Source organism: Leptonotus elevatus, chromosome 1 (genome assembly GCF_054856555.1).
Source record: "Leptonotus elevatus isolate MCC_2025b chromosome 1, RoL_Lele_1.0, whole genome shotgun sequence".
In the NCBI taxonomy this organism is placed as follows: Eukaryota; Metazoa; Chordata; class Actinopteri; order Syngnathiformes; family Syngnathidae; genus Leptonotus; species Leptonotus elevatus.
Window position 1 is genome coordinate 4,077,675 of NC_141239.1, and position 21,225 is coordinate 4,098,899.

The 21,225-nt window shown below is 39.9% G+C and overlaps 1 protein-coding gene across 4 annotated transcripts in view; it reads left to right on the forward strand.

The window, feature by feature from the left end:
- The window catches only part of zmynd11 (zinc finger, MYND-type containing 11), a 41,781-nt gene that overhangs the window by 2,733 nt on the left and 17,823 nt on the right, over positions 1 to 21,225 (forward strand). For 3 of the 4 annotated variants that reach the window (XM_086071858.1, XM_086071876.1, XM_086071869.1), the window contains exons 2-6: positions 1,878 to 2,013; positions 7,868 to 8,027; positions 10,059 to 10,082; positions 19,627 to 19,848; positions 19,920 to 19,997. In XM_086071858.1, the coding sequence (XP_085927984.1) occupies positions 1,883 to 2,013; positions 7,868 to 8,027; positions 10,059 to 10,082; positions 19,627 to 19,848; positions 19,920 to 19,997 (615 nt within the window). In that variant the 5' untranslated portion in view covers positions 1,878 to 1,882. The remainder of the gene's footprint in view (positions 1 to 1,877; positions 2,014 to 7,867; positions 8,028 to 10,058; positions 10,083 to 19,626; positions 19,849 to 19,919; positions 19,998 to 21,225) is intronic. The other variant, XM_086071886.1, reaches the window with a different exon arrangement.

Consider the following 21,225-nt stretch of genomic DNA (forward strand, 5'->3'; position numbering starts at 1 on the left):
AGGAGGATGGCCAATCTCCATTTTGGTGCATTTTATTATCGTGTAGTAGGACGTTCTGGAAGTCGAGCTAATCTTTCAGTCTGTATTCTGAAATATCCGCAGTACAGACTGAAGGTATCAGTAGATAGTCTCATCAACAAAATGCACATTCAGTAGCATGTTCAGTATGGTTAGGGGGGCTGTGCAATTCATCAATATTCAATTACAATTTCAATTATTACACTTTACAATTACAAAATCAGCATAATCGTTAAAAAAGATTCAAATTTTTGAGTTGCTTAAATTTGTATTTTGCACCTTTTTTAAATGTTAAAATAACTAATTTAAAACATTTTGTTAATTAGAGTGTATATATATTGATCTTAATATTTTTAAATGCTTAAACAGTTTCTTGTTTTGTACCCAAAAATAATCGTTTGGATAATCATGATTTCAATTATTGTCGAAGTAATCACGATTATTATTTTTTCCATAATCGATCAGCCCTATAGGAAGAGAAATCAGAATTCACCACTAATCAATTACCAAATTAATTAGAAACATTCGATGCTAGACCATTTTATGATCAGGAATTAGAATTTAGAAGAATAGAAAATTGCTATTAATTTCACACAATTTTAAGGGGAAAAAATGCCATATTGTTATATATAGGATATACCAGTAGGTCTTATGTATGGTTATATTGCATTTGTGCAGTTGTAGTACCTTCAGGTGGTTAGTTTATTAGTGCAGTTTAATTTTAAGTAGGAATGTTTTGGCCACAGCGGCAGTTATCGCTCCCATGAATCATGTCATGCCAGCAAATATTTTTCAACTTCACGTCATCAAAAAACATGACATGACGCCTGCTTTACGCTTAATTCGCACTGACTGCGGAACGGTCGTGGCGCGTTTTCCAGACGGCCGCCGCACGGACTGCAATTTGCACCGCGTGCGTTGTTGCGTGAGCTGCCCGTGCCCGGAAATCTGCACCCGCCAGACCACAAGATCACGGACGGAGGTTCACGTTGGAGAGTTGACATTGCGATGACAGCCGTGTATATATAGAGTCCTATTTGTAGACATATCGATATGCTTTTAAACATTATTTCTGCGACTTCCACCATGGGTAAGTACGTTTTGTTTTTAAATAGCGTTATTTTGTCATGTTGAATTTAATCTGAGCTTGTTTTCTGTCTTAAAAGTTTGACTCATGTCATGCTATGTAGCTAACGAGCTTCCCTTCCCCCCCCCAAAAAAAATGAGTTTGCAAACGGTTTTATTTTGAAATATACCGGATCTACCGTGATGTCGACGCTCGACTTCCTGTCCGGCTCGTGTCATTTCTTCAGCTTCATGAAAATCCGCAAGCGTTCCGCATGCGGCGTTCCCGGAAAAAATTGAACGCTTGCGGAAACCTTCCGCGGCGCATACGCGCACTGCAGCTGGTGTGAATTGACACGCAGACTCCAACGCTTTCTATTCCTTGCGGCGGCCGTACGGGAAACGCACCACGTCCGTTTTCGCAGTCTGAATTGGCCGTTAGCCGAACACAGCATTGTTAACTAAACATACTTTGTGAAACAAAATCTCTATTTTTCCCCCCCGTCATTCAGGATGATTATGATTTTAATCTAATAAACCCAACAAACATTTATCTTGTGCAAAAATGTTCAGACAACAATAGATTCAAGATTTTATTTTTTTTGCCTTATCGCCCAGCCCTACATGATTGTTGTTAAAAATAGCAACTAATTAGTCAAATAATAGGCCAGCAAATATTATATGATGGCAAAATCTAAAGTTGAGTTTCTTTTGACTAAATTGAACTCATTTACAGGAGGCTTTTTGGATGATTTATTGCGCTAACAAATGTGTTTCCTATGTTGTGTTCCCAGTCGAGATGAATAAGGAAGTGATGTCCCGCGTGGAGAAGAAGAGGTTGGCGGACCCCAAGGTGGTCCAGTACGTGTGGGCTGCCATCGAGGTCATCCGCAACCAAAAGCAAATTGCCAACATGGATCGCATCTCCAAGTAAGCGCCGCTTCCACCGTGGAATGATGTCATCGTTATTTGGCACCGCTTCCAGCCAGAAACTCAGCATTCACACGATTATTTCTTCTCTTCAAATGATTGAAATTAGGGATGCACGATAATGCTATTTCCAACCGATACCGATAAACCAACAATTTAAAAAGTGCCGATGTCATACAAATATGGATGAATACAAATATACTTTGGAGTCCTTCTATAAGGTCAACATTTACAAATACATTGAAACATTGTGTAAAGCACCACCAAGCGTTATTTTAGTGGTTGATAATTGCCGATAATTATCGGCGGATTTCTTTTAGAGCTAGACAGATGCTATTTTCAGGGCCGATACTGATACCGATTATCTGTAGTCAGAAAGGTCGATAACCGATATTTTAAGCTGATATACAGCTAACTGTTAGCTCGCGGGCTAACCATTCACCCACACGCTAACCCCAGCATAACTCCCAAATAGCCGCTTAAAAAAATGGCTATTATGTTAGCCCGCGAGCTAACTGTTAGCTCACGGGCTAACCTAAGAGCCGTTCATTCGCGAGCTAGCAGTTAGCTTGCAAGCTAATAGCCGCTAATTCGCAAGCTAACGGTTACCTCGCGGGCTAACCGTTCACCCGCACGCGAAGTCCCAAATAGCCGCTAATTTGCAAATGAACTGTTAACTCGTGGGCTAACAATTCACCCGCACTCTAATTCGCAAATAGCTGCTAATTCGCGAGCTAACAGTTATTATTATTATTATTATTATCTGGTATATCTGTTTGACGTCAAATTGGTCGATAATTGCTGATAATTATTGGCGGATTTCTTAATTATCTGGTGTATCTGTATGATGTCAAATAAGAGCTGGGCGATGTATAGATTTTTTTTTTTTTAGTAATTAGAGTGTTTTGTTGTGGATGATAAGAAAATAACATTGATGTTTTTTTCCCCTCTTTCGTTGCGCCACGGCCAGTTTCGCCCCTATAGGGTTCCGTAGCTTTCGCTCTGTCAGTCGTGTCACACACTCCATATGGGAGGAACTCAACAACAGCAAACAAACTCCCGCTCTTAAAAAAAAAAAAAAAAAAAAAAAAAAAAAAAAAATACCATGTTACTGTTGAGGAGTCATTTACACAAGAAAGGGGCACAATGAGAGCGATCAGCAAAGCGGACACGTTGCACCTCGCTAATGATCTGGCACCCATGTACACTACAGTGAGGAAGAATCGATTTCACCACTTGCTGAAAACGGGAGAACACACGGGTATGTGCTACTGCTACCTAGCCGCAAGTATATTGCTCAAGTTGCCCCACGCCATTTGTTTAGGCAGTGGTTATTTTGCCGTGACTGGCAACTCAAAGGCTGGCTCCAATATTGGTCAATCGCCGGAGCGAGGAAATCTTTAGCCTGCTGTAAATTGGATATTTTATCCTGATTGCTTATCGACATTTACAAGCTTATGTGAATAGCACAAATGTGCACGTTGATGTCGCCGCATGGTCGCAACATGTACGCTATCTCGCACTTACCGGTATGAAAGACGAGCTTACTTTCACTCGCCGTGTCCGTGACGCTTATCAGCCTCTGCGTCGTCTGCGACATAAAATCCTTATGAAATGTAGTATCGTGGGCTGGTAATGCTGATAACAGCCTATTTTCAGTGACAAAACAAATTGAAAAGTGAAAGGAGATCTATAGAAGGGGAGAACTTGGTGAAGCGGACTAATCACGGTAAAATAGCCGATGTACGGCAGGCCAAGGCTTTCTTCCTCCGCGGACTGGACTGGCCAAGACTCAATTTACATAACAGTACTTGTATTTGGGGGTGACAAGCTCAGACCTCGGTTCCTACATTAAAGCCAAAATGTGATGTTTATTTGTGTCATATTGAGGGACACAGTTTTTAGCTTTTAAAACAAAGTTGACCAAAAAAAACTATATAAACTTATTTTCTACTTTATCAACACATAGATTTACATTTCCAGAAGTATTTGATTCAAGGTAGAAGTTTTGCACATTGATTCCAAGAGGAGAATATGGTTACTTTTGTTAACTGATAAAATAAAAGCAACACTTTTTAACTTCTTGGTTTATGTAAATAAATAAATAAATAAATAATAAAAATAAAATAAAAATAAAAATTTAAATTGGAAATTTTCTTTTTAGGCAAAATCGCACAGCCCTACGTCAAATTGGTCGATAATTGCTGATAATTATCGGCCGATTTCTTTATTATCTGGTTTATCTGTTTGACGTCAAATTAGTCGATAATTATCGGCGGAGTTCTTCATTGTCTGGTTTTTCTGTTTGACGTCAAATTGGTCAATAATTGCAGCTTATTATCGCCCACCAATATTATCGCGCATCCCTTATTGAAATGTAAGAAAAGTTGCAAGACTGGATTTGAGATCAGGTTTCCTTTGTCTCAATCTCAGCCGCCGTCTGCTGGAATGAAGCGTGACTGGGTGGGAGGTGTTGTTGGCGGCGAGGATATCCATGACAATGTGCCGCTTGCCTGGCGTTACCGTGGCAACAAGAGTCGCTCGGTGCCATGCCAGCCAGTGCTGGCTTGGCAGTCGGCGAGCGTAGGCCCTTGCCAACGTGCCGTGTCAAACAGCCCGGCAATCGGTTTGGGATTTGGAGAACCATCCGAGAGCCTGACCTCAGCGTGCGGCCATCTTTGTTGTGGCTGTTCGCATTTGCGCAGGCAACACCCACAAAAAACACTAGTGCTGTCACTTTCGAATATTTTTACAGTTGATTAATCTATCAATTAGTCAATCAATTAATCGACTAATCTGAATCATTTAAATTTTGCATTAGATCTTTATTTTACTTGATTACTGTTTATCAACCAGTGATAGGTGTTTATTTCGTACTTCGTATTTGTATAATGATTTAAAAAAAAAAGGGGGCGGGATTGATGTTGTACTATGTTACCAATTTGGTCATTGTTTTCCAGAGTAAAATGTAAATGCCTTATTTGGAATAAACACACTTCTTTCATGAAGGACTACAGAAATCAGTGAACAATTACTGTTGATGTACTAAAATCAGAAGTTTTGGACAATTTAAATAAATAAAAAAAAAGGCTCCAAATGATCACTCAATTATTAACTCTTTGACCACCAAAAACGTTTAATCACGTTTAGTAAAATCCAAATGAGTGCCGCCAAAGATGTTAAAAGACGTTCACTATGGTTTTTTCTTTTTTTTCTTTTTGGGAAACTGGTGGAGGAAAGCCTTGGCCAGCTGTGCTGAAAGTATCAAGCAGATCGAGTTAGTATAATGACTATTTTTGGGCACTAGATGGCAGCGATGACTCTCTTTGGACAAGATCGGGTAGGAGTCAGTAGAAGACGTGAGGCGGAGCTAGAGTGTCGAGGGGAGAATGGCTGAGGAAGCGAAAATGGCGACCGGTTGCAAGCAGCTCACGCTTGAGCATTTTTTTCAAAGGCGAAAAGCATCGACCAATGCAAAAGAGCACATTGATGATGATGATGGTGACTCCGAGGTTGACGCCGAAGTTGAAAGCGTTGACGCGGCGGCTTCGATCGCGTCATAAAGCCTCACCGGCTAGCGATGCTAACGCCGGAAAACGCGGAGCACAACCGAGCACAGGCGGACGTTCAATCGGACGATGAAGAGTACCCCGAGTCCAATGCATATTCATCGGAGGAGCGGGTACAGTCTGATCACGGAGAAGACACTGGTTCTGGACTACGATGCCACCATGAATGGAGTGGATAAGATGGATCAGAACATCTCTTACCACCCGGTATAGGAACCGAAGGACATGAGGAAGCCAGACGTAACACCAGGTCACCGTATCATGATCCTGAGAGTAGACTTGATGACAACATGGCCAAACACACACTGCAGTATATACCTGCTACTCCCCGGAAAAAAAGGCTGGCAAGAAAGTGCACGCGAAGGGGCAATCGCAGTGAAACTAATCTGTGGTGCAAATCCTGCTGCGTCCCCTTGCACGCAGGGGAGTTTTACACAATATACCTCACAAAAAGAATAACTGTGTAGTTGAAACATCCACACAATTGTAAATAGTACCACAGTTGCACATATTTGTAAATAGTTTGCCAAATTGTTTTGTCAAATTGTTACACTGTTGAATGTAAATAAACGTATTTTGCTATCAAAAAACACTTTTTCATTGTTGGTGGTAGTGTTTTACAGAAGTAAAGCACTGTTTAGGTGTTTGTGGCATCATTCATGGAAAAAAAAGGTGTCAAATTCACTAGAGTGCATGAAATAATATAATTTCACTAAAAGCTTGATTTCTCCATATTTTGGTCCAAAACAGAGCATTTGGGTGAGACTAACCTATTTTCTATTGTTGATTACTGAAAAACGGAATAAGGTAGAAACTAACTTTTTTTTTCTGATGAAAGATGAGAGTTCAATCTTTCATTTGGTAGTATCTGTGTTTCCATAGTCTAAACGCAAACTTTTCTGTGGACCTTGAAAGCTCAGTCAAAATGATTAAATCAGCTGGCACCCACATGTTCACTTTTCTGAAAATGCTTGGCAGTCAGAGTTAAAATAATTGTTGATTAATTTGATAATCGATTACTTGTCGATTAATCGATTAATGAAAATGTTTGAGCGAAACCGAAAATGAAAAATGCTTGGACGAAAACCGAAACGCTGGAAAAAAAAAATGCCAATGTTTACTATCATTGCATTTATTCTAATTAATTAAAATTTGAATATTATTATAAAATATTTATTTAGCACCGGCATTTTAACCAAGCACAATATAAATTGAAATGTGCCCACACGGCAGACATGTTGGCTAAAGGTACATTAAACACCAAGCAAGGGTTGAGCATTTTCTGGCAGTGCGATTGCACCACAGGCGGACACGGATGCGTGCGGCGGGACAAGGTGCGGCGCACTTAAAATCGGCACATTCACATATTCACCAACGTTTAAAAATAAATACATTTGTTCGCACCAGCTAATTGGCTTCGGGAACGGACTGCAAAGTCACACTTGGCGTCCTGTACAGGCCTGTCGCCACCCGCAGATAGCGGAAAGTGTTTACTTGTTTAAAACTGTTGAAAGCAATAGTGCTAGCATTAGCTCAAGTATTTAGCACGGCCACCGGGATGCCGGTGAAAAAGTGGAAGCGTTCGAGGTGCTCTTATAAAAAAAATCAAATGTGAAGGCTCTACGGGAGAAAGAGTGGCTCACCTGTACTGCAGTACACGGCAGTTCTGTCTTTTTTCGATCCGCTTAAATGTTGTCCACCAAGCGACGACGCCCCTCTCCTCCGGTGTGCGCAATGACCCCGGGAGCTGCTGCGACTGACCCGCGCAAACTCACACAGTGGATAGCCAGCGAGAAGCGAGGCGGACACTCGCTGTTTAATTCAAACTGACACTTGCTTGCAAGTGGGTTTTTTTTTGCTTGCGTCATCACAACATTCTATTTCAGCCATATTCTTTCGGCTTTAATTTTATTTTGGCCGAAAATTTTCGGTGGCCGACTATTCAGTGAATCACTAAACAACACCAAAGTTTGCTTCTTTGAAACATGTCTTTAAATAAAGGATACTAGTCGAGACAGGATCCTGTAATAAACACAACAATTATTACTAGGATGGCAGAATAAAACTCTTATCAGCCGATTAATTGAAAAAATAAAATAACTTATTTTTGGGTCCCTTAACGCTTAGAACAATGTAAATTACAGGAAGCTATATTCTTACTTTGTATTTTAGTTAGAGCTGTCAAATGAATTTTTTTTTAAATCGGATTAATCACATCTTAGAATTTTGATGAATCACGGTTAATCGCTTCATAAAAAAGTTTGTGACTTTTGAACCCCCCCCAGGTACCTGAGCCGCGTTTTCGGCATGCACCCGAAGGAGACGGCCCGACAGCTCAGCCTGGCAGTGAAGGACGGCCTGGTGGTGGAGACGCTGACGGTGGGCTGTAAAGGCTCCAAGGCGGGCATCGAGCAGGAGGGGTACTGGCTGCCTGGCGACGAGATGGTGAGTCTGCAAACTCGGCCCCCCAGAACCGCTATTTTGGGAATTCCACTTTATCCTGATTTAGGAGTCGGGAATCAGTCAATGAACAGCTATCGCTTTGGGAATCATTCACGCTATGAGAAACTAGGGCAGGGGGCGCCAAACTTAAATATGCCAATAGCCATTTGGACAATCTCACAAGGGGGAAAAAAAAGTGAGGATAACTGCATATTTCATGTTGTTGTTTTTTTGTACCTGAATATATATATATATAAAAAAAACTATCAACTGCTGCAGAGGACTCAAGATTTTTTTTTGAGTCCTCGTCATATTCATAAAGCTAAATTGACTTTTTGTTTTTAACATACCGAGAGACCGCAAGAGCAATGGATAATAAAAATATTCTACAAGTAGTAAAAAAATATAAATAAATACAAATTTAAGAATAGAGTAATAACTAGAGCTGCCAAACGATTACATTTGTTAATCAGATTAATCACATCTTAGAATTTTGATTAATCATGATTAATCACTTAATTATGAAAGGCTTTTTATCGTCATTTTTTTATCGTCAATTTGGGAGAGCACTTGTTATGTGTTAATTCTTTCGACGTTTAATGTTACGGGGACGTCTTCCACATTTTTTGATCCACTGCACGCGCTCATCCTCCTCTTTCTCTAATCGGGTAATTACTTGCATAATTTAGAATGAAAAATAAATGTGACCACAATATTTTGACTAAAACATATTGTGAATGTCGTATGCAAACATTTGTTAAATGCTTTACTTTAATGCTGCGCTACCTTTCATATAACCATCCGCTGTCAAGCTAAAGGATCATCTGCGGTCAAAATTAACAATGTGATTAATCTGCATTAATACATGATTAATGTGATTTATTTTTTTATTAATCAATGGGTTAACACGTTAACTTTGACAGCACTAGTAATAACATTAATAATGCTAAAAAAAAATGTGATATATAACATGACTGCAAAAACTGATATGCTATAACGGAGGATTAGTGACATTTTTTTAAATCAGATTTTTCAATATTAGAGCGTTATCCTGATACCGCCATCAAAGGATGTTCGCTGTCGTGCATTTTAGTTTCATCCTGGAATTTGACAGAAAGCACAAGATCCCCAATTTGTTGTCAAAAGTGTGTGTTATTAACTCATTCACTGCCATAAATTCATTTGAACTATTTCTACTAGTTTAACATTTTTCCCCACTTTTGTTAACAAGAGTATGAAAACCTAGACTTTTTTTTTTATTGTACATTTATAATATAAAATTTGTGATTAAATTGTGAGTTAACTAGTGGAGTCATGCGATTAATTACAATAAAAAAAATTAATCGCCTGACGCCCCTAATTTTTAATAATCTTTTCTTTTTTTAATCTTTTCTTAAAATAAATAAATAACTAGTGAAGTCAGATTCAGAATATTTATTGTCATTGGCACAAGGGAACGAAACTTCGTTTGAAGCATCCATACAGCAAAATCTCACAAAATAAATACCCATAAAATAAACAAGTCATGCGATTAGTTACAATTAAAAATTGTAATCGCCTGACGCCCCTAATTTTTAATGACCTTTTCTTTTTTTAATCTTTTCTTAAAAATAAAAAAAAACTAGTGTAGTCATGGGATTAATTACAATTAAGAATTTTAATTGCCTGTCGCCCTAATTTTTATTAATCTTTTCTTTTTTGTAATCTCTAAAAAAGTAAAGATTACAAAAAAGAAAAGATTATTATTATTATTATTATTAATCGTATGACTTCACTAGTTAACTCAGGATTAATCACATTAACTGTTATGTCTGTTTTAAATGTACAATAATTTTTTCCTAGGTTTTCATACTCTCGTTAACAAAAGTGGAAACAGTTTTAAACTAATAGAAATAGTTCAAATGGATTTTTGACGTCTATATCCGTCAATGGCAGTGAATGAGTCAATTCTGCTTGTGCGTCGGCGTATGAGCGCCACATCACTGAGCCGGCGTCGCTTTTAAACACTTGCTCTTTGAATCATTGTCATCACAGGAGCCTCAAGCGGAGGGAAGCAAGGTACGTGAGCGGCATCTTTACTCGTACACCCTCCCATTATCTCTTTCTGTCAATCTCTACTCACATGAAAGCACCACGGCTGCACGCAGCGCAGCCACAGATTTTTGCAGGGGTGGAGGGACGGGGGGGGGGGGGGGGGGTCGGTGGTACTGCGACTGCACTACATACACTATAATAATAGTGGCCTGACCAATCAGACCAGACAAAAAGTCGTCATCTTCCCAAACTCCCAGTGTTTTGTTAGCCTGGTGGCATGCCAGGATTTTGCCCACGCGCCAGGCTTTTATAATGAAGGCAAGCTGGTTCTGTAAAGTCTGTGGCTGCGCGCCGCCCGTGAGTTCCTGATAGAAGTGAGCGGGATTTTTCCTGGAAATGCTCACTCGCTACCGATGCACAGATTTTGTCTGAAGCCACGTTTTCCACTAAGCGATTATAATTGACTGCAGATAACCGGACTATGGTTGCCAAGCGTTACTTTTGTCTAAATGAAGCTCCTCAATTCACTTCAACGTCGTTCCTTGCCATCAAGTTGCCACAAGATGGCGCCAAAGTAATATATTAAATCTGAGCAAAAACATGACTAATTGTGACAAAAATAATACATGCACTTCATATCCATATTTTCTTTCGGTATTATGTAAAATGCTTTAATTCCATGTAAATACTAAAATGAATATATGAGCACTACTTTGTGGATTCTCATTTGTGGGGCGTTCCCGAACGTAACCCCCATAACAAAGGAGGGACAGCTGTAGAAGTGTGACAATTAATCGATCAGTTGACAATTAATCGATTATCAAAGTGTCTATCTACAAAAAATTAAAATAAGAACAAATATTAAGCAAAGGTGTTCATTTGTGGAATGATTTTTGGAACTGACCTGAAAAGATGTCACTTGCTAAATAAAAAAAAAAAAATGTTTAAAAGCAAAGTATTTTTTTTTTACAACAGTCATCATGAAAATTCATACATATGCTGTAATTTCTTTGGATGTATCGGTATGAGTGTAATGAAAATTGTGTATGTGAGTATGAGGATATGATTCATAAATGTATTATGGTATATGTCTATGAATTTCACGTACATATGTCGCTGGCAAATGTGCGTATGTTAAAGTGCACTTGTATCTATGACTAGGTTTATACATTTCCTTTTGTTGAAATACACTACCTTATTATTTTATTAATATAAAACGAATAAGGGGTAGGACTAGATACGTTTTTAACTTCTTCCTACCCCTTTTGAACAGATCAACTCTTTTCTTTCTTCCTATTCTTGTTTTTATTTTTTTTACTTCAACTTATATTTTATACTTATGTGTTTTCTTCATGTTTATATGTTCAATAAAACCACCACACATACGCACAAACAAATTAATTGGCGAATGTGTTGATAATCGATTCATCGTTTAGAAACCTTGTTTATCTTAAAATCTTCCAAATCCTCACACTCATTATTTCTTCAAAATTTGCAAACCTCTGCTTTTACTTTGGAAGACACTGATCAACATTTTAGTATTTTTTTTTTTTTTTGCCAGATTTTAAGGACCAAACCAGTAACTGAATCATAATCAAATGATGTTTGTATATTTTCTCCAATGTGAGTTTGAAGTAATGTGCTTTTTTCCCTGTAAAAGGAAAGGATGAAAAAAAAGAAGAAAAAAATTAAGGGCTGCAAGCTGATCATTTTAATCTTGGATTGTCAATTGTCCAATAAACAATGAATTAGATTTTTTATTTACATCCCTTTGTTAACTAGACAAAGTGCAACTTCTGCAGAAATTGCGTGGGAATGCTGAAAGCTGAATGCTAAGCTGAATTCTTATGAAGTAAATTGGAAGATAAATAATGTGAAAATTACTAAGCATTAATAGTGAAATAATCTTACAATGATTAGTATTCAATATTGCATTTGTACTAAAGAGTTGTCCAAGCGGGGTTTGAACCCAGGTCTTCTGGTGTGGTAGGCAATTGTTCAAACCACTGACTTAACCTTCGTCTTGTGTTAACTTTCTGTTACCATCTCTTATGTTAACGGGTCGGTTTCGACCCGTGTCTTAAATCAGCTGTAAAATACACTAAAAACAAGTTGATATCATCCAATTTATTTCTCATCTCTTGGTTGGCTTGTTAGGCTTCCTTATCCATGAAAATATTAGTTTTAATGTGTTTTGTGTGGGCTTTTGGGCCTTTTTTTGTCAGTATACCCCTCGATTTCAATTTTAAAAAATGGTAAAATAAGCACCAAGAGAATCATATAAATAAATAAAAGATGGTTGTGTTACCTGACTATTACTGGGGGCTATTAGAACACATCTCTTAAATTAATTTGTTTTATTTATTTATTAATTTAAATATTATATACTATAGTAACATCTATGGTGTTACGGGTCGATTTCGACCCATATATATTTACTTCAAGAAAAATGCAAAAAAAGTATTTTTTTCAGCAGTAGAACAGGTCAAAACACAAAATATAGATTTGCAAGGTAAAACAAATGACAACCAATCAAGCAAATGAAACCAATAGAAATCACCTAGGTACTATTTCCAAAAGCTCAGGTTTATTTTTCTTCACTGTGCCCACCATGGTTAGTTTCCTCCTGAGAAGTTCTTGTCCAAGGTCATAGCTGGTAAAAAAAAATGTCACAAGTGATATTGTGACCCTGAAGTCCAGTAGTCATATCGAGGATCACACGTTTTCCTTGGTTTTTCTCAGGAATACCACTCGCAGCTTTGCCTGTGTAAATCTGTAGCTTCCCTGCATAGCTGTTTTTTGCATCGCAGGCTGCCCAGATTTTTATGCAGTACTTCCCTGGCTTACTGGGTATGTATTGCCGGAAGAGGCATTTTCCTCGGAAAGGGACAAGACGTTCATCGACTGTCACCTCTGGCCCTGGGTTGAACATCAGGGGAAGGAGTTGCGTCCATCTCTCCCAGACATCCCTGATGGGGGCAAGCTTGTCAGATCTTGCTCTGCTATTTCGGTTGTCAAATCTGAGGACTCTTGATATCATTCGAAAGGTCTGAAGTGACATTGTTGCCCGGAAAATATTTCTGCCTGTCGATGCGTCCCAGAGACTATCAGTGGCCTTATTGCAGGATCTGTACGCTCCAGCAAGAAGAAGAACACCAATGTAAGCATCCAGATATTCCTCATCAATGTCTTTCCACATGTCGTCATGGACTTTTTTTCCTTCAAGGTTTGTCATAGCCATGATGACTCTTTTTAGTGACAATGGCATGAATAGCTCAAAACATGTCTTGATGTCACTGACTCTTGTCACAGCAAACGTTGTGATTCCAGGGGTCATTTTTATGACATTTGCAGCAGCTGCCCTGCCATGTACATCATGAGATACTGAGCTCCAAAAGATCTTACCATTTTTGGACTTGAATCTTTCAGTGGGACGAGCTTCACCACCAGTGACCTCCTCATCAGATATGTCTGTGTCTTCTGGATGATACTCCACATTGTCTTCCACCTCAGAAACCTGCTCATCCACATCGATATGCTGCTCTGTGTCCTCTTCCTCATTTTCATCAAAAAGATGATCCAGAACTTGGGTTGCTGTAAATCTTCTTCTCATGTTTGCATGCTGCAAATTGGAGATGTGCACTCTGGAAGTCAAATGACCCTTCAAATGAATGAATTGACCTTACATGTCAGGACATGCCCATCTCTGTTTGTTTTGTTTTTGTGCAGGTGTACTGGAAAACAGGGCAAAATAAGAATCCCCTACAGCTCACAGGATTGGGAGAGGAGCTGGCTGTCAGTGTGTTGGCTGACAGTGCAATTATGAATCCAGTTTTGGCTCTAATTATTGCTTTATAATCTTATTTTTATAACTGGGTCGAAACCGACCCTAACAACACAAATGTAATAATTTCAACCAGAGCATTTTAGAATTTAGTGAAAACCTTTTTTTTTGTTTTATTTTGTTGAAATAGAGGTTCCTGACAAAGTCAAAAAGCCTTGATGCAATAAACTAATTTATATGGTTCTTTTATGCATGTTAAACCTGAAAACGGGTCGCTGCCGACCCTAACACAAGACGAAGGTTAATGTGTCTTGTTCGGCAATGTATGATATCAATTTAGTATCGCGATACCATTTAATGTATCGATACTGCGGATCGTGTGAACAAGTATCGCGATGTGTTGCCAAACGATATTTTGTCCCAGCCCTGCCTGCTTTCACGGAGGACTGAATAAATCAGAGAAGCTGAAATTCTGAAGATTTGGACAACTGAATTGAAAAAGCTCAACGATTAATCGATTACTTATCAATTCATTGTTGAACCTTTACTATTTATTTTTTTTTATTCGATTTATCAAAAATACAATCGACACCTGAGTCAGTTATTCAAATCTATGTGATTTTCACGTCTGCTTGGTGGACACGGGGCTTCTGTAATTGTGACACTTGTGACGTAGCGGCGCCGCATCTGTGCCTCGGTAGCCTCACAAGTTCTCTTTTTGTGCTTTTCACTTGTGTCTGGCATGCTTCTTCTTTCCTCTCCTCTTCCTTGTGTTTACTTGTTAAAACTCTCCCAGAGTTGTTCGACGCATGTGCAGAAATGTCATGCAGTAGTGAAAAAAAGCAGAACGAGCTGATAGCTGAAAGTAGCAAGCATCACTACGTAAGACTTCTGCTAGTTCTACTAGTGCGCTCTAGTGGTTCTACTTGCACCCTCTCGTCATTATAGCAGTGTGCAGAAATGTAAAACTGAATTCTACTAGTCCACCCTGTGTTGTTCTATTGCAGGGGAGTGTCACAAGTAAGACCGGCTTCTTCTACTAGTGCAGCCTTTTACTATTGCATGGAACTACAGTCCTACAATAGTGGAAGGCAGTAGTAAAAAAAAAAATGTTTCCCTAGTAAGACGGTCATTAGGGGTGTGCCCAAAAAAAAAAATCCATTCTCATAAGAATAGCGATTCTCATTTAGTACGATTCCAAATCGATTTTATTTAAATTATTTTATACTGTCTTGCCCTTGTACGCGTGCCTTTATTGGGAGCGCTGTTCATGTTGTACACGACTTGGCCACTCGGTGCAGTGTGGTTCAGCATGTTCTGATACACTGTTGAGTTGAAGCCACATTAAAAAGTAGAAGGAAAAAGTCACAATCAAGTTATTCCAATAAAAGTTGTTGTTTTTTTTTGCAGCGTAGGAAGAGAATATGCCGGTGATAATGTTAAGATGCTTCTCTGTTTAAATTCTTGAAGCGTTTTGTATGAATAGCTGTTCTTTTGAGTGCTAAAAGTGCTGCGTGTAGCGCGCTAATTAGCATTAGCAAGTCAGACTGGAGTAGATCATGACGATTATTTGCACATCTATAAATTGAAGCAGAAATCACTGTCAGTCAAGTCATTTTGAATCAAAAATCGATTCTGAATCAAATCTCAGACCCAAAAATCGGAATCGAATCGTGAGACAGTCAAAGGTGAGAGAGTATCAGATTTTTTTTTAATTTTTTTATTAATAAAACATTCATTCTACTCGTGTGCCTACTAATGCGAACAAAACATGTACACGGACACTCTTCAAACTTGGCCCCTCCCGTCCCGCAGGTGAATTTAATCTAACTGGCAGCTCCCGGGCCTGATGGTCTCCCCCGCGAGTGTTTTTACTCGTCGGACGAGAAGACCTCGTTGCGTTTCCGCCCTGCCGCTCATGGAATTTCAACCGCATACAAAAAAAAGAAATTGGCAAAAACATTTGAGTGCCTCTGCCTGCAGTCCGACTTTCCCGAATCCCAACATTTGCGACCATCACGTCCAATTCAAGCGTGTGACAATCCGTATGAAAAAGGCTAAGACGCAAACGTGAAATGAAAAACCAGCATTAGCTTTTTTTGTTGACCAAACTTTGTGTTGAAATTGTCTTTTTGCTACATTAGTCATTGGCACGCCGCCATTAGTCATTGGCATTCGAAATGTCTATCATGCCTAGAAAGATGAGGAAGTCTCAGATTTTTGGAAAAGCAAGCAAAAGTAATGGAACAGTTGGTCTAAAAAGTAGGGATAGACCGATAATCGGCCCGGCCAATAATCGGCGCCGATATTCAGCATTTGATGAATATCGGCATCAGCCTTTTTTTGTTTTTGTTTTGATTTGGTCTCGTCTGTGGCTGTTGCCTCCCCGCAGCATTGGCCCGCCCACAACACCATCCGATTGGTTTGCTCGTGCAGTGCTAACAGCCAATAAGCAGCAAAAGCTTGGCTCTTCTCGAAACGCTCACATGGAGAAGGAAATCGAATGCAGGCGGTTAAGTTAAACTTACTACCATGTGTTTTTAAATAAGCTATGACCATTTGCACCGACGTCACGTGACGGACGGCGGAAAGAAATGATTGTTGAATGGAAGTGGACGTGTGACCCGGAGCGACTTAGTGACTTAGCGACTGTTATTTTACAAATGAAAAGTTATTATTGCCCGTGGAATCTACGACTTCAACCGAAGTTCGCCTGTCAGTCGAAGTGGCACATTTAGTCGGGACTCATAGAGCGCGATATTTACTTAAGTTGGAAATCGCTAGTTTCTAGATCTCACGCGGCTTCGTCTGTCCTTCCTTCCTTCCTTTTCTCGGTCTCTCCTTTGGTCTCTTGAGGCCTCCCTGATTTTATGTTTTTTGGATTTGTGGGGTCTGGATGTTTCTTGGGCTGGGGAGGAGTTCTGGTGGGGGGGTGTCTGGTCGGTGCTGGATTTCACCTTCCTTGGTTTTCTTCGGTCCCCTCGGGTCTCCTGGTGTTCGGTTTAGGTGAACGGTATGAGATTTTTTCTAATAGGTTTTCTGGTGAGCTAACAAATACACGCACGCACGCACGCACATACACGTACTCACCCACACACACACACACACAAAAAAAAAAATATATATATATATATATATATATATATATAAAAAAAAAAGAGCAATGATGATGACATTTCCGAATGAACAATACTAGCTCTTAAGAAAAAAAAAAAAAAAAAAAGGAAATCGCTAGTTTGAAAACAGCCCCCTTACCTTCTGTCGTCTGCTGTTTTTACCAAGTTAATCAAAATCGGCGACTTTGCAGAACTTCACAGCGCACGACCGATATCACTATGTAGTCGGTGCTGGTGTCTAAGCGGCTTGCCTCCTTACACCGGAGCTGATTTAAACACTTGTCGCTGGCGGTCTCTGGGACGAGATGCTACGCTCACACCGGGGGGGGACAATATACCTCGTAATGCAAAGGGTAAAACTTATTGATCATGCGAACTGACTTATTTTGACACATTTTGTTCTGTATTGAAACGCTGTGATGACGTTATGTTGACCAGCATGGGAAAAAAATCGTAGTGGCAAAGCTATGCAGCCATTTCATGAATATGATTCCGGCCGGTTCCAGAGTGGGAAAAACTCCCAAGCACAAACACCAAATCCCCCATTATTAAACAGTCAAATGCACTTAATAGTTCTGAAGAAGGTGCATTTTAAAACTAAGATGCGTGTTCGTGCAGTTGGAGTGGACGCTAACTATCCGGCTCCTTAATTTAACAGGGATGTGATTTTTCCGCGAATTCGCGGAATTCCGCTTTTTTTATCTCCAAAAATAAAATGTTACAATTTTTTTAAGTGGTAAAAAATCCGATTTCGTCTCTCGACAGCGTTCCATTTTAGTGTTTCCGTAACTGAAATGAAACTGATCTTGCGATTGGCTGAAGTCTCCGTGTTGACCAATAAACGCGCTTGTTATAAAGGCATAGGCGTATGCCATTGTTCATTTCTCAGACGTTTTTGCCGGGTGTTTAAAGAAAGATGTCCGTGATCGAACGCAAAGATGCTCCGCGAGTTAAGGAAATTGACAAGATCGTAAAAAAACAAGTTTCGATGGGACCGGTTAGAGAAGGAGATATCTACAAATGTCGGAAAGAAGACTGTGACGAATTTGTTCAGTGACTTTATTCGGAAGATCGATCGTGCCGGGAAAGCGCTTTGCATTTGGTGCCGTGATACCGTTGACGATGGTGCGAGAGGTTTCAAAGCTCTTGAAAGTCACGCAAAGAGCAAAAAACACGTGAATGAACTCCAGTCAAGAACAACAAATTATTCCATCGCTGGAAGTTTCGGTGCCCAAACGAAAACTCCAAAACTTTACGGCCTCCGTCCCTTATTGACATCACAATCGGAAGCGGTAATAGAGAGACGTGAACCTGCACCAGTTGCTGACAGAGTCGTGAATTTTGAGGTCGGTGGTAAACTTTTCAAATTAATCTAAATCAAATTTTCGAAAATATTATAACGTAATAAAAATGGCCATAAATATTTAACATGGTTAATCATTGACACAAACTCAAATGAATGCTGCATGTTTGCACTTTTCAGGTTTCAATATGTTGACTGTCTTGATGTATGCAGTTACAGAGATGGTCTTAGTCAATCCGAATGCATGATTGTGTTTTTACCAGAGCTTGCTGCATGAGGTATTTTATGTTTTTGTTATGCATTATGTATTAAATTAAGAATGATTGATTAAATGATTTATTGCATGGTAAATATATATGATGATATTCTCAGTGATAGTTTTTAAAAGCAAAGGCAGTCCAATGTTTTTGAATGTGACTGATTTTGAGTTGACTAAAACTGCAATTTTATATGGGATAGTTCAATATACATTGAAAATTTATGCTGTTGTTTTGTCTATTTCTTTGTCATCTGAGTGCATTGAAAGTACTCAAAAACACGGAAAACCCTTGAGCTCTGGACCGAGCTGAGTGCCCGCGGCCCCCAGACCCCCGGCTAAATTTCACTTTGGTCAAATCACATCCCTGATTTAATGTGATTTGAAACACGTAATTCGACACCTCTGTTATTAGAGTGTACGTAAAATGTACGAACATTTGTCTACTAACCTCGCAAGAAATGATCGCTACAAATCCGTGAATACTTTGTGGGCTGCCAGTCCTTTCTGTTGATTGCTGCTGTCCGTCAATGTCTTTTGTCTTCATTAGTGGGTATGCGATAAAAAAAGCAATATTTGGTTTGCTCCCTTGTCGATGAAGGCCTTAACGCTGTACGAGATTTAATGGTTGCAATACAGGAAAGTGGTTCTTTTGCCGTCCAGCGTCCCGGAGGGGGCGTTCCCACGAGGGCGGTGACGTCACGTGCAAAAGGTCAATATAAATAAAGCTGCTAGGTGACAATGCGTTAGCTCGCGATTTAACGGCTATTTGGGAGTTAGCTTGTGGGCTAATGATTAGCCTGCGAGCTAACGGTTAGCCCGCGAGTTTTTATTACAAACATTTTTGACACCAAACTTTTCTTTTCCTTTTTCTGCAAATGAATATCTGCTTCAAATATCGGTTATCGGCCTCCTTGACTACCGATAATCGGCATCGGCCCTGAAAAAAGCATATTGGTCTATCTCTACTAAAAAGGTTACCGAAGGTCAATTGTTTCCCAGGAAAGGTTCTTTTGCATTTTTGGCTCATCCATATAAAAAAAAAAAAAAAAGTATGAAAGCTTGAATGTGCTTTTGTGGCTTCCTCCGGCGGCGCGTGCGGTTGCCAGGACGACGGGGAGCAGGGCGCGGCCGACGTGCTCCCCCCGCCGTGTCCCCCGCAGGAGTGGGAGGCCGAGAGCCACGACTGGTACTGCTTCCAGTGCCACCTGCCCGGCGACGTGCTGCCCTGCGACGACTGCTTCCGCGTCTTCCACCTCAAGTGTCTGTCGGAGGACTACCGGCCCCGCGATGCTGCCGCCGGGCCCCACTGGCAGTGCGTCTTCTGCAGGGTGGGTTTCCAGCCACGCGCGCCTTCCGTTCCCGTCCGTACGTCTCAAAAGTCCTTGTCGCATGTCCACAGGGGAGTAAAAAGAAGAACCTGAGCAAACAGGAGATGTGTAAATATCTGCGCTTCATCGTCCAGCGCATGAAGGAGAGGGTGAGTCACCGCCGTCGCGCTTTCTATCACCCCTCTTTCTATCTCTTCTCCTCACTTTCTATCCATCTATCCGCCTGTCCTTCTCTTTCGCTCTCTTTTTAACTCATTTGCTCCAATGAGTTAACTCGATCCTTTTCTATTTCTATTTCTATCTACTATCTTTCTCTCTATTTATCCACTTCTCTCTCTACCTCATATTTCTTTCTTTCTTTTTCTCTTTCTTTTTATTCCTTTCTTTCTTTCTTCCTTTTTCTTTTTTCTCTTTCTTTTTTCTTTTTCTTTTTCTTTTTCTTTTTCTTTTTCTTTCTCTTTCTTGTTCTTTATTTTTCTTTCTTTCCTGCTTTCCTTCTTTCTTTCCTTCTGTTTCTCTCTTACTTAGTTGCTAATTTAGGTCCAATCCCATTACCTCCTCTTCACCCTTGCACCCTTTGTCCCTTGTTTATCTCTCCCCTCTCCTTTTCTTTTTCTTTGGCGAGGCAAAGTAAAAAAAAAAAAAAAAAAAAATCCCTCTCGCAATTGGGAACGTACTATCGCTATCCAACCCGCTACGTCGTTACCTCAAGCCGCCGCAGCTGCGTGCTGGTTGTGATGTAACGGATGCGACGATAGCGGGCGTTTTCCAAAACACACAATTCCGCCAATTTCTGCCAAAGTATAGAACATTCGATAAAACTACTGTCATTACTATCAGTAATCAGTAGTTGATAGACAAATGAAGCTTCATGAAGCACTGGCGATATTTTTTGACTCCTCTCGATGGCACTCTTGGTTTAAATGTGCCAGCTAGCTAGCTAAACAGCTAACTAGACAAACAGGCAGACAGACAACTGAAGTTTTATGAAGCACCTGTAATATTTGGTGACTCCGCTAGATGGCACTCTTGGTTTAAAGATGCAGTGGGAATTTAATCAATTTATGTTTAAAAATCGACTGCATATTGAATCGATACGAGAATCGCACACTGTAATATCACGATATATTGCCAAATCGATTTTATTTTATTTTTGAGCACCCAAGTCTTATACAAGGAGCCACTTACTAAAAACAAAACAATTTAATGCCCAAGTTCACTCATGAATATGGAATACCGATGAGGTTCGAATGCTGGTGTGGCTTTTGGAAAATTAATTGTTCACCTCTGCTGTGTTTGGTCAAGAAAGATGACAAATCCGTCTCTATCGCGGGGGCACGACTGATGAACTGTGAGAGAGCAGAGCGTCGCTTGACT